This window comes from Nanorana parkeri, unplaced genomic scaffold (genome assembly GCF_000935625.1).
Source record: "Nanorana parkeri isolate BGI_ZX_2015 unplaced genomic scaffold, ASM93562v1 scaffold318, whole genome shotgun sequence".
Taxonomy (NCBI): Eukaryota; Metazoa; Chordata; class Amphibia; order Anura; family Dicroglossidae; genus Nanorana; species Nanorana parkeri.
Genome location: NW_017306586.1, coordinates 1,253,428 through 1,268,118, shown reverse-complemented (window position 1 = coordinate 1,268,118; position 14,691 = coordinate 1,253,428). Strand labels below are relative to the sequence as shown.

The 14,691-nt window shown below is 38.7% G+C and overlaps 1 protein-coding gene across 1 annotated transcript in view; it reads right to left on the bottom strand.

The window, feature by feature from the left end:
* The window catches only part of TRHDE (thyrotropin releasing hormone degrading enzyme), a gene marked incomplete at its 3' end in the record, with an annotated part of 466,420 nt that overhangs the window by 154,975 nt on the left and 296,754 nt on the right, over positions 1 to 14,691 (bottom strand). Inside the window, exon 6 of the mRNA XM_018558056.1 lies at positions 691 to 828. Within this exon, the coding sequence (XP_018413558.1) occupies positions 691 to 828 (138 nt within the window). The remainder of the gene's footprint in view (positions 1 to 690; positions 829 to 14,691) is intronic.

Here is a 14,691-nt window from a genome sequence, read left to right as displayed (position 1 = left end):
ATGCAGCCTCCACATTTAAATATTCATAAGCAACAATATATTATATTTTTGTTTTTTTGGTTTAGATATGCTTTAAACAAACTGTCCTGCATTTACCCTTTACATTACTTTTAGGATTTTTTACTTTTATACTTCTAAACTGCATTTAAGCTAACACATATTTAATCTACCCCTTTTACAAACAAATATTTAAAAGAAGGTGCAACCATTCTACAGGTGTCACAAAAAACTATAGGCTATATTCTCATTGGGACTCCTAAATACAAGACTTTCTAGACTTTCAGACATTTCAGGTGTCATGTCGTTTTTGTAAAGGATTTTTTTTGATGATTTTGACTTCCTTTATCTATAAAATATACACCACATACACCATACAGCATATACATCAAATATACACCATATACACCTGTTACAGTGACATGTAAGCATTACAATGAACACAACCATAATAAAATTATTTCCTCGTAAAATACCATTGAATGAGAGAAGTTCATGGGCCTAGCAGTGATTGCTTTCTATGCTAGCCCTGCTGATAAATCACTGTGACTAAATATTACATAACAAAATTAAATATTAACTTAAAGTTTCCTTCTATATCATTTTATAATACGTGGCAAGCAATATTTATGAAGAAACAGAAGTCTGTGTAGAATTAGAAATTTGAACTTTCATGAACTTTTCTCTTCCTACCTTTTTATATGCAATCCAGTCAAACACTCGATCTATATCTGTGGCCTTTAGCACTTCCTGAGAAACTGGATGTGAACTGGCCAACCCATCCAGCAGCATCACCTCATGTAAGACATCTGTCAGAAACCGTTGCTTTTCCTGAAAAAGTTACAAATTGCATTCACTTTAACACTGAAATGACAGCTTTTGTCAATATGTTTCTGTAAGATGTTTCTGCTACAAATCCTTATGAGCACACCTACTACTTAAAGTGTATAATTCGGGTATTTTTCTTTCTACACTTTATGTCCTAGGGACAAAACAGGAAATGAGCAGGAATCTTTCATCTTTCAGGAATCTATTATTTTATATTACAGATGAATGGGATGGCTCAACTAAAGCTGGTACCAACATGCTAATTGTATTTTATTACTAAACTATGTAAATTACTTTCATAGTTCTGAATAGTCACACAACAATGTAAGCTGTTAAAAATACATCAATATTTAAAAGCATATCAAGAACCATAACATTGGTAGACATAATAGCCGTGTGGTGTGTATAATACAAAAACAACCTCCTATGGTTCAGTAGTCCCTCTCAACAGCAGAATTACAACCATGTATAATAACTCTGATTGTACATAATGATTAAAACCTCAAATAGGTGGGTGGAACTATTTTTCATGTAGTGTTAGACTGGGTGATATTATGATGTATGATTGTGATGAAAAGAGAAATCATGATGTGGTGTGATTTTAGATTCTTGTTCACGGTATGTTTGCACCATTTCAGTAATGCTTCTATCTCCTAAAGAAGTGGCTGCACAGTCTACAAAATAAATCGAGTGAAAAACAGCTACACCCACCTGATCATATGTACAATCAGAGTTATTATGACATATATGTTTATAATTGTGATGATGGGTGGACTATAGGAGCTTCTTTGTACTTTACACACTACATGACTGTTATGTCTACTAATTTCATGTTTTTTTCTAAATTGATACACTAATAAATATTGATTAATACTTAACAAATAAAATGTTTGTATGGCACATGTCTGGTACCTTTAAAGTCCCTTCAATTTGCACAGTTTAGTTTAACCAAAGAAAAAAAAAAAGATGTGGCTATGCAAACACAATTATCCTGTATAGATAGATAGATAGATAGATAGATAGATAGATAGATAGATAGATAGATAGATAGACACAGGGAAGAAAAACTTAAAACGAAATATATTTTTAATGAAATTCTTCATTTTGCATGTGTTCCACACTTATTTTTAAGTAATTTTCCACACTTATTTTTACTTATCAGGAGACGTGTTGTGAAAATCTTAACAGCATCTGATGCCTAAGATTGTCAATTGAAATGGGGGGGCAGTTGATCATGCAGACTTCAACCTCCCCCTGGAATCTCTGGTAACCAGTGCCGCTGTAAACATAGTTATCTGAGTCTGCCAAGCATTAATAATAAAATCAATGCAGAGTGGAGATACAAGAGCAACCAAAACAGGTTTAAGAGCAGTTAACATGCAAGCATCTGCCTTCAGACAGATATTAAATTATCTCACTAAGAAAGAAAATCCAGACAGCTGTCAATCTCATGTCTGTTAGAAACTTAGGTTGAGCTCATACCCCTCTCTTCCAAGCTTTCAGTTTAAAGTATCTTATAATGTAATTTTTTAATGAAAAGTGGCAGATCATCACAGTTAGGTGCTGTTAGTAAACGCAAACCAGTTTTCAAACCAACCTTCCATAAAAATCTAAATACATAATTTTAGATGGTGTATTATATATGAAATAAAAGTCCTACAGTAAGTAAAGTGGTAGTGTGTACAAGGAAAGATAATAATACACAATGTTACTACTACATATGTACACAGGCTTATTTGAAAAACAAAAACAAAACACCAACTAGTAAAGTAGGTAATGATCTCAACACATGCTAAGTTACTTCATCATATGTTTATGTGTATCTATCTATCTATATATCGATAGATATTTATCTATATATAGTATATATATATATATACATACACACATACATAGCCATTGATTAATTTAGAAGATGGAGAATCCAAGAGCTAGCCCATTAAGTGTTTGCACAGTACAATGTGCATTATGTTTAGACTACTAGACAGTTTCTAAAGAACATCCAAAGGACACTAACCACTAGATGAGAAAATGCAATACATACAAGTGCCCCAGTGATATCAGTTTCTTTTCATTTCCATTCCAAATCCTGCATGTCTATTGTGAAAGTTACCACTACTTTTGGTTGCTTTTTTATGCTTTTATCAGCTGTGTGCAAACATGAAATGAGCATTTCTTTAGTAAATAGACAGATTTTACTGCACATAACAATGAGAAAGCTGTACAACATTGGCAATTCAGCTTTCTTATTTTGTGAAGTGTACACAACCTTAAAGGAGAACTATGGGGTTAAGGCTTTTCCCCATAGTTCTCCTTAGGGTAACGGGAGGACACAAACTAGCGTCCTCCCGTCACCCTAAGCTCAGTATACCGAGACGCCGCAGCTGAAGCGGATCCCGACAATTATGCCGGGATCCGCCCAGCTGCGTGAGTGACAGCTGGCTCTGCCTATCTAGAGGCAGAGCCAGCTGTACCCGCCCCCTCCCCTGTCCGATCCACCAGTCAGCGCTGGCCGATCGGAGGGGGGAATCCAGCCCCTCCCCTGTCACGGTCAATAAAAACACAGAATTTTATAAACTGAGGTGAATATTTGTAAAAATCAAAGGTTCACTGGGCTTGCTAATGTTCAGTAAATTACCTATAAATTATATGGCTTAAAAAAAGTAATGAACCGTATAGGCATAATTAAAGTGAACCTTTCATGAAAACAAAAAATAAATATTGTTACCTATAAATAAATAAATAACCCTTGTGGAAATTGTGTCAATATTTGCTGTTAAATGATTGTGGTGCCAAACCCAATCAACTGTTTTTGTCTATAAGGTAGACAAGGAGTAACTCTCATGAGATTCTGATTCGCTTGTCAGGTGATTGACAATGTTTATTATTCAACCAGATAAATTGTAAAGGGAAGGACTCACCTTTGTGTTTATATGCTTAGCACAGTAGTTTACACAGAGCAAATATCAGGGCAAAAGCAGAAACAGAAGACAGCTGAAAGGAAGGTGCTTGAGAAGCCTCATTCAGTCAGACAAACCAAGCCTCAAGGTGGCAACTTCTGCTGTTGCCAACATATAGTGGTTTAAAAAGCCTTTGCCATGTATTAAATGTTTATTTGTAAAGCAAATATTGTGTGCATACATTAAAGATTAACACACATGAAGAATTGTAATCTTGTTGTCAAAAATCAGAAGTGCCATTGTCATTATTGGATAAATATCAAGACAGGGCTCGCTCTTGTTCTTGAGGTGATAAAAGCCCATATAAGATTAGCTTTATGCAATGTATTCATTATGAAATGTAATATTTATTTTATACACTTCAAAATTTTACAATTTTTCTTTCCTGCCTATGTTCTGCTACCTATTGTGTTGTGGCATCTGTCTAACAAAACACATATGTTATGCAGCTGTAACATGTGTGTTGTAGTATGCTAAAGACCAGGGTTCTTTAAAGTCTGAAGTGGTGCAATGATTTTGCAGTGTCCGGCAGGCACCACTGACACTAAGGGGCTAACTTTGAACATGTTCACCCAGCACGTAGCTGGGCAAACATAATTTCCAGTGTGATACTGTCACTAGATGGAGCCCTGGTTAGTTATGCAAAAGTCAGCACTCCCAACCTTTGTGGGCAAGCTGTTTGTGAGTTAGGAACCCTGGCAAACCCCTCGCTGTGTATTTAGGCAAGAGTCTCACCTTCTGCAAAGCCATATTAAAGCTTACTTGGACCCATGGAAAAAAAAAATTCACACAAGACAACAAATCTCAAAATAAAGAGAAACATGATTGTTTAGCATGATAGATGAGATGAAAACAATATAATGCTTTTTTTCCTTTTCACTCAACTGCACAGATTTACATAACAAATTGTCTTGTTTTTCTCTATTTCACTCACTCCAATAGTCCAAGGGACAGTTGCCTGGCCTTTTGTTTAAAGACACTGAGGACCCCTAAATGTAAATTGCGCCCAAAATCCACAAATATACTTTGTACTTTGCCAATTAGAAAATGAAGTATTATTTATAGTTAAAGTAAATGGCTACTAAATGTAATGTTATATTTAAAAATTATACTAAACCAAGTTTCATGAGCACACATTGTTAAATGACATTCAAAAGCTCTCCACAATTATACAGTTATATTTTATTCATAATTGGAACAATTACAATGTAATTCAAGATTTGTTCTCTGGAAAGATGAACAAGAGTAATATTTAAACTTTGGTAAATTAGGCAGGTTAACCTGGGATATGTGCTGATGATATGACATCTAATAATGAATTGCTATATCTTTTCTACTAAATTCTAATTATAAATAATTTATAAATCTAAAAAGGAAAAAGTTATAAACCAGATAAAAAAATCAATCTGTATAGAAAACTGCATTGACACAGAAGTTCAGATGTTCATTTACTCAAGGTTGTATAGCATAATTTATACTTATCTTTGTCTATTACATTTGTTCTATCATACATGGTAATTTTATTCTGAATAATACTTGGTATATTAAGGTTAAACTAGCTGTTAAACATTTACATATATGTTGTTACTATTGTTAATGAAACTGTGAAAAATAATTAATGTAAACATTATAGATAATGTAGCATATGATTAACACATAGCATTTATATTCTTTCAGTGCACGTGGCTATAAAGTACATAGGGTTGTATGTATTCCAGTTGCATTAGTAAAGCTTGCTGAAATCTGGAGGTCTGCCTTGAGGGACCCCAATCTACTCATACTAAGCTGAAGCCTGTATAGACATCATGGATGTATGGCAGGTGAAGTGTTTTATATCTTATAGCCAGTGGATAAGAGGGAACTGTGCATACAAATTGTGGATGTCTACCGCACTTAATTGATGTGAACGACTATTCTAAATATTGTTTGAAGGTGCTAGCATGGCAGGTCATAAATGTTATTGTTGCCTATTGTTGATACACAAAGTAAATTGAAAACTAAAGAAAATAAATATTTCCAAATGTTATTCAAATATGTCTGCTATGCACATATGGAACATGGCATGCATTGAAAGGTCAATTGCTTCATTTGGATTAAATAGATTCAAAACATTTTTACCTGTTGTTAATCTAAACTAGTGATGTGTAATCTTCTTCTGCTGTCTGATAGGGAAATGTAAGCCTTCAATATGATTATATGACCAATTATTTTGGGATCTACGATAAGTATCATGATGAGCAATAGAAAACTGTTTTTTAGTTTGAGGACTAATAAATGTTTATGGAGTTTGTCATTTTTGTCATTTTCATTGTTGTATTGTGGTAAAATAAATTGTGCAAATGATTTAATATGCACACAAGGTTTTGGGTTTTCCTTGGGGTAGACATTTTTTAGAAAATGAGTGAAGGTGTTCAGTAGTTTACTTATGGGGCCACGACCACAATATTGACATCCCCTGTGGGTTTTTATGATCTTAAAATGTTTTTTAGATTTATTTGTTATATAACCTTATGATTGTCCCCAGGTAGCATCAGGCTGTGGCCCAACCATTCTACTCCTCGCAATTGGTAAGGAACCCGTTGACCATTTTGAAGACCCAAAAATAAGACAGGGGGAGGTAGAAGGGTGTACCAATGCTGTTGAATTGATTATGCAAGATGCTTGCTATTTACATATAGGAATACCTGCATGGAAACCTGGAGATGTAAATGGCAATGTATTATGATTTTGTAAGCCCACAAGGTAAACTTATAGTGAACCTGCATTTGGCCTACCTGGGCAAAGCAACAGAACTGGAACAGAGTAATATGTTTTCTTTAGATGAGGATGTTTCCGCAACAATACAATTCAACTTTACAACACTCCCCAGCTGCCCTGATCTACTGCCATCTTGCCAAAATTTACCCTGGATATGCATGTTCTTTCCACTGCCAAGTAACAGCACCTGGGACTGGCATTTGGTTGCTCAGGCATTGAGCCCTTAATTGTAGGCAAACAATGGCAGTGTCAGGGAATATCACAGTATAAGATATTTCTCTGTGTTGAAGTGAATAAGTCAGTAATGTGGGGAGCAAGGAAAAGTTGAGGTGTAGCCCAGGCCCATGCATGTGTGTACAAGCTTTATTCAATTGTATGGAGATGTGATGAACTAGGAGTGCAGAGAGAGAGCACACGGAGGTGAATCACACAGGACCCAATGTGTGGGGTGTTTATTTGGGAATTCTGGGACACAAAGCAAAGTGTAGAGGCTGAGGTTATGCTCGTGGGTTGCAGGACAATAAGAGGGTAAAGCCAAAAGTTAGGCAATGGGGCATAGGAAAGTGTAAGTCTAGAGTCGCAGTGGTAATCCAGGAATCAGAGGTGCAGCAAGTGTTAATACAGCGGGGGTAATCAAGTAAGAGTGGATAAGGTCCCAGCAGACCTCAGCAGGTCACAGCAGGGAGGAACAACAGATCCCAGCAGACATCAGCAGCACACAGTGGGACAGGGATCAGCAATAGATGGCAGGGAAGAATAACAAGTCTTGCCGGACCCCAACAGCCTACAACAGGGGAGACTGTAAATCCCAGCAGACCTCACAGCAGTAGTGGAGCAGAACAGTCAGGTTTAAGTTTCTATCACTTTGAATCCACAGACAAAGTCTGGCCTCAGCACACCCTCTGGTCTGCTGGTCAGAGAGAACATCAGCTTAGCCCTCCCACAGACATTAGAAAGGTCCTGGGAGGTGGGGATCCAAGTGGGGAGGGATGGGAAAGTATACAGGCTGTTGGTAAGAAACTAGCCTCACCCCCATGTGTCTTTTGTTTTGGGGAGGTCCCTTTGGCGGGAATAAGAGATGTCTACTGGGGGGTGGGCAGTTTATCACAGGGCCCAAATGTCCAGACCCCACTGTCAGGAGCACAGGATGGGTCATGTGATCTTCAGAGTCCTGGCTGCAAAAGCTAGCAGGACAAAGAGGGAGGGGGGACAAAGAGGGAGAGCACTGTGGGTCTGCTCAGTGTCTAATGGTAATGGATGCCTGGATGTATTGCAAAAGCTGATCAGATTTATAAATAGTGATAGATGTTTTAGAGGCTGTGCTCACAAAGGTGATGTCTTCAATATATAGTGGTTCTGTCCAAAAATAATACCATTCTGGTACAAAATAGTTGGTCTTATTAAAACTCTGTTTCATATCATTTTTCCAAAAGACCCTGGGATAGCTCTCTTAGGGCTAGTTCACACCAGAACTGCATCAGAACCGCATGCATCTGCATGCGGCTACACTACTGCACTCCACTGCACTACAATAACACTACTCAATCCAGACCTCATCAATTCCCAACAAAAACTTGCCACCTTTCCATTCATAATGGCTAAACCAACTATTGCCATAGCCTGAAGCCTAGGGTAATTCAACTGGAATTCAGGCTTTGTTGTGCCCTTACCTACATGAATCTGGCTTGTCTCAGTTACCTCAGTTACCTCTAGACATGTAGCTCTGCAACTTATTCTGCACCCCTGGAGGATGTTTCACACCCCTTCCCCTCTTCATTTTCCTTCTCTATTGTTACCCTCATTATATTTCTCATTAACCTCCTGTCCACCCTAATCATATGTCTTTTATTTCTCCCCCTGCTCCCATCTAGTCCCTTCTTCCTACTCCTACACCCAAGGATTTCTACTAACCAATTTACACAGTTTCTTCACCTGGGCAACCTAGTTATTTTTTTGCATTGAACCTCAACAACCTACTGTTGTCTAGCATTTTATGTTCTCTACTCGTCTATATATTGTTTTGTTGTCCTATTTAGTTCCTGCATGGGTGATACTGTTCTTAAACCTTAACTTGAAAAATCAATAAATTAAAATGAAATTAAAAAAACAGCCAAATATTGCATTGACTCCATACACAGTATTTAAGCACTTTTAATAGGCCAAATTTTGAAAAAGAGAGATACCAGACAACTTTTTTTTAAATGAATTAGTCTTCTGACATCTACAAATGTTGTCACTCTCAGCAAAAACAGATTCCTTTTTACTGTCTATTGACATTTCTGGGCTAGATATAGACAACACCCTTACAGAGCACCCATTCCCCTGAAAGAAGTGAGGAGAAAGGAAAGACACAGAAGCACCCACATCACTCCCTTCCCCCTCACCAACCCTTCCCATCTACCCCACAAATCCTCTACCTGTCTTCAACCCCTCCCTGCTTCTTTTCCTCCCCAACTCCACCCCCTTTCCCCCCTTTTTTAAATACCGCTATCACAATCTTAAATACCCTACCACAGCCTTATTCTTTTTCTCTGCTTTGCCTCCCTAACTAGGACAGCTAGCATAGTTTTACCATCAGTGCAGTACCTCCTCTTACCCACTATTTCAGTCCTATAGATCTTTTGTATAGCTCTGCTTATATATTAAAGAAGCAGTATCACCACAATGTAAAAACATTGCACTTTGTCCCTCTTTAATCTAAGCTGTGGTTGCTGAGCAGTATGCCCCCATCGCTATCTGACCATGCTAATAGTAGGTGACAGATTATTGATTGACATAACTGGTCTCTGCCAGCAGGGGTTACTGGAGAAGAGCACAGCACTGCTCTACTCAAGTATTTGTAATCCTTGTGGTGAAATTAACACACACAAAGTGTTCTGACAAGGGGGGCTGCTGAGGCACAGGGGAAATAGGCACCTCCATGCAAGTTTGTGGAGTTTCACAGCAGTGGTGGGTGACTTAGCAGCAGGTGGAACGAATATGTGTTTTCCTGTCTGCCATCTTACACAGCTGAACCAGCACTGACATATTATCCACTACTGTGAGTGCACTGTGTTTGCTAGCAGCTGGATGCATCACACAAACAATTTTCTTTTGCAGTCAGTGACAGGTTCATTGAGGGGGGGGGGCACTTAGTGAGAAACAGAGCGGGAGCAGTGGCTTCAGTGCTGGCTGTACCTCCCCCACAGGAACACACATAATTTCATCTTCAGCTTCGGGGTAGAGCTAAAGCTAGCAATGACAGAGATCAAAGTGTGCTTTTATTTCTTAACACCAGCACAGATCTCAACAGGACAGGATGCTACATCCACTGGGTGTCTGAGGGATTCAACAAGTTTTTTTTACATTGTGGTGACACTTATTTAAGCAACTTCTAATGACTATTTGGTGAGATTAAAGATAGGGCCTCACCAGAAGCTTTCACCATGGGTCCTTTCATCAAATCTAGACAGAATCAAAGAATTACCCAAATAGTCTTTACAGCTTTTTGCCTCTACCTACTGTAAATGTATAGATGTCAATAATTATTGAACACTGTACTCATACAAAGGGCAGGTGTTATTGCTATTAAAACTCATGTATTAAAAAAAATCAAGTGCACATATTTCACAGAAAAAAAGTAATCCAAATATTATACCGACTTCATACATTGTATTTAGGTATATTTAGTAGGCCACAATTTGAAAAGGTAAGACACCAGGCTACTTTTAAATCTTTGGCTGGCAGACCCTGCTCTTCACATTTCACTTTGGGTGGCTGAATTTTTTTTGCAGTTTTTAATTCATCACTAACAGCTTTCAGATTTTGTAAAAGATCCCCCAAAACACTGAAAGCACAAAACTGATATAATAAAAAAGATGGTGCTACTGACTTCATAGGTCCAATAACAGTTGTCTAAATCATTTTCAAACTGATATTTTTGATAAAAATATACTAAAATCATTATTAGCACTTCCCCGCACAGCTGCCCACCTGTCATTTATTTATATTTATTATTGGTATTCATATATACTGTATATATAACACTTTCAGTTTACACAGCACTTTACATGTGCATTCACGTTAGTCACTGTCCCCAAGGAGTTTACAATCTAAGGTCCCTATTTCCCTTGCATACATACAAAGATACACATACTAGGGCTAATTTAAACAGAAGTCAATTGACCTACCAGCATGTCTTTGGAGTGTGGGAGGAAACCAGAGTACCTTGAATAAACCCAAGGAAACCCAGGGAAAACAAACAAACTTCTTACAGTAATGATCCACCCTGCCTGCCACCTCTGCTCACCATCTGATCCTCCCTGCTGGGCACTAGCAGTCTGCTTGCATGTGTGTCCCCTCCACAACCCACTGTCTCTGCTGATACAGGCAGGGGGAAAGCAACAGGGATTGGAAGGCACCCAGGAAACACAGAGGGGAGAAGATTGCCAGCACACAGTGGGGGAGAATCAGTGACTAGGAGGAACAGATCAGAAAGGAGGCAGCAGTGGAGCGAGGTGGGGCAGCAGTCAGATTTTGAAACAATGGCTAAATAGCATCTTGCCAACTGCTGATGACAGCTATTCATCTACTCTAAGGAACCCTTCTGTTATAATTTCATGGTCGCTGAAGTGACCATAAGTTTAGCAAAAGGGAGAATGCAGCCATAGTAATTGTTACTGAATCATGTCAGCTCATACAGCTACTTATTTACTCAGAGGACTCTAGGGGAATTTATAGCAGAAGGGCAAATGCAGTTCACAAAAGGCATACTGACCTGGACAGTTGGAAGCTGTCCTATTTTGCTATATAGCTCATCAGTGGCAGTGTCAATAAATAAATGAATATAATAGTTTATTTTTCAGTAGGTTGATGTTTGAAAAAGGCAGGTTTTAATCAAGTAAACAACTTTAGAGTGTATTAATTCATAGAAAAAAGAAAAACAGACATATATTGTATTTTTCTTCATACTCCGTATTTAAAAGCAGTTCAAGAAAGCAACATTAGAGTGTATATATTTTACGGAAAAATAGCCAGTCAAATATTATACTAATTTTATACGCATTATTTAAGCACTTTTAGTAGGCTACATTTTGAAAAGGACAGACACCAGGCAGGTTTTAATTAAGAAATCAACATTAGAGTGTATATATTCCACACAAAAAAAGACAGCCAAATAATGTACTGACTCATACACCATAATTAGGCATGTTTAATAGGCAAGGAGAGAAAAATCACAATTCAAGTGCACTGTTTCAGAGAGGAAATAGCCACAAATAGTTTGGATTGCCAGAGCAGTGCAATACATCGCAAACGAGGCTCAGACCATGATCTACCTTACAGCAAACATTGGAAATTCCTGCAGAAACACTGTGTGCTACTATGGCAGAGCCAGATCAGCTCCATAGGCCACAAACCTTGAGACACAATGCAGGATTGACCCTATGTGAGGCTTAGCTGTGGATACATAATATGTGGCAGCTTTACAGTGCCAGGGAACTGATATAAAGCAGGAGAAGTTGCAAAAGCTGGTAATTGTGGAAGCCCAGCGGTGGTAGCAGAAGCCAGTTATGTTGGCAGGCGATGGTAATGGCAGTAGGCCAGCAGTGGTGGAAGGAGCTGGTAATGGTGGAAGCAGATGGCAATGGTAGCAGGCCAGCAAATGTAACAGGAACTGGTAATGGTGGCAGGCCAGCAGCAGTGGCAGAAAATGGTAATGGAACGATGTTTTTTGTGGCTCAATGCCAGGCAAAAATGTAGTTCATAGCATCAGCTGCAGGGGTTTTGTAATCATTACTGATGCAGGCATTTCAGCATGAATGAGCCTTTTCTCCATAAATTGAGTGCAGCAGAGGATACAAAGTAATTATTGTTAGTGAGGAAAACAGTGTCCTCATTGATCTCACCCTAACAACATACAACTCCAGGGGTTTGTGAGGGCTAAAATATACCCCTGGAAGCCTGCCCAATGTCCTCCTCCCTCTCACTCCTGGCACTCCAGCCCCACTCCTCATCTTCATACTTCTTTGCTTGCATTTACTGTATATCTGCCTCACAGGCATAAAGTTAATTGTAAAAGGATCCTGCTGGCCCTGAGAAAGAAAGAAGACTTTCTCTTCCTCCTGCTGTTGTGCTTCCAGTGCACAGTGGTTTACACCATGCAGTGTGTGCTACAGCAGGAAAAAGGTATACCAGATCTAAAACAGCATGACAGTGTTTTGCCAAGGCCATTGTGTAGGCTCTTGGTCACTTGGAGAAAACTGATGGTTCTGATGAGTCACCAGAAGTTATGGAGGAAAATGGGCCAGAAGTGATCAATCTATTACCATTATCAAAGTGCTGGACATGGGGCAGCACCACCAGCATAAGTGGAGGACCCTGTACTTTATCCTTCTTAGCTTTCAGCAAATTTACCAAGTATGGCATACAATAGATGCAACGTCCCTGCCAATGCTTGCTGGACCACATGTCTGTGGTCATACAGACTCGGACACTGACTGCATGGTCCAGCAACAAGCTGGTGCAAACTAGGGATGCTATTCTGGGTAATAAAATGGTGGCTCCACAAATTATGTTTGTTCGCAGATAAAGTTTTGCTTTGTTTATCTATGCCTTACCTCATGCAGATTTTGTCTGTCTTTGGTAACATTTCATGTCTCCAGGTTAATCTTTTAAAATCCAAAGCACTTAACATCTCACTGCCACCGTATGTCCTTGCAGTCATACAAAGTTCCTTCCTTTTTTGTGGGCTCAGGAGAAATTGTCATATCTAAATGTTTTCTTGACCAAATCTTATGATACTTTATATATGGCTAATTAACCTCTGCTTTTTAAACATCTACAGTAACTCCTGGCTACCTGGGATGAGTACAACATGTCTTGGTTGGGCAGGATCATGGCATTGGATATGTCTCTACTCCCTAAGTCCTTATACTATGCAAGTGCACAGTGCCGGTTGCAATTGCTTGGTTTCTCTACTTCCCTATGCCACTAAATGGGAGTCAGAGCTAGGTGGTAGGATGTCACCTGAGAATTGGGATAAGATCAGAGGTACCCATATGTTGTGTTCCTAAGCACTCCTAAAAAAACAAAGGGCTATTCCCCAACTCAATTCAAGTTGCTTCAACATATCTTCACAGCTGCTAAGCACGTAATTGTGCATTCCTGGAAGACCCCCACACTCTCCCTCTAACTGTTCTTTGATAATATGTCCTATACCATCGTATTTGACAAGCTCACAGCTTGTCAGGAGGATAAAATGAACTAGTATCATGCTATATGGACTCCTTGGTTAGACTGTTGTATGCTCCTTGGCTTCCAAATGGCCTCCTTTCACTTGTAACATTACTTTGGGACATAACCACAGTGTTGATTACCTGGGTACAACTTGCATTCCTTTCCTTCTTCCTTACTCATCTTAATTTTCCCTGTGTCTACCCTTTTCGTATGGCAGCTCCCTTCTAATCAGGTTGTCCCTTTTGCATCAGCTTTTGATGTTTGGTCCTTCTGTTACTAAGGTCCTATGTTTTGTCACTTTTATACACTTACTGGGGTACTTTTGCACCCTTTGCATTTTAAAATATTATTTGCACTATGACATCCACTGTACAGAAGTTATCACTTCTCTATTCCTTTTTATGTTTTATCCACACTGATCTTTCTTTTTTGTTTATTACATGATGTGCCATACTGAGAGGCTACAGATAACTATGGTGCTGTGTTCAAAAAAGGCTCTGACCTACACCTGTGGGTCAGTGGTATCTGGTGCAATAGGTTAGCTGCTCCCTCCACTCCTCTGCAAGATACCCCTGTTGTGCTTCTCCCTCACTTAACTCCTCTACAATTTCTAGCATCCAGGTATGGTCTGCCACCTTGTCACACCCACCCTAGCCATGGCAATCTACACATTTAGCTAGATTTCTAGATTTCCTTTATAAAAATGTAATCTGTATATTTCCACGGATCGGATTTCTGCATGCTAGACTTTAACTATGCTACCTTTTCAACTACCTTTTCAAGTATGTAATACTTCTCCTTTGCAAAAACTTTTGCATGTAATAAAAGGTAAAAGGAGAAGTGTATGCAACTATAGTAAATGCAGCAGTTAAACAAGCTATATACACTTGGCGATCAGTAGAGTTACTGTAGTAAGCTTCATTATCAGCAAATG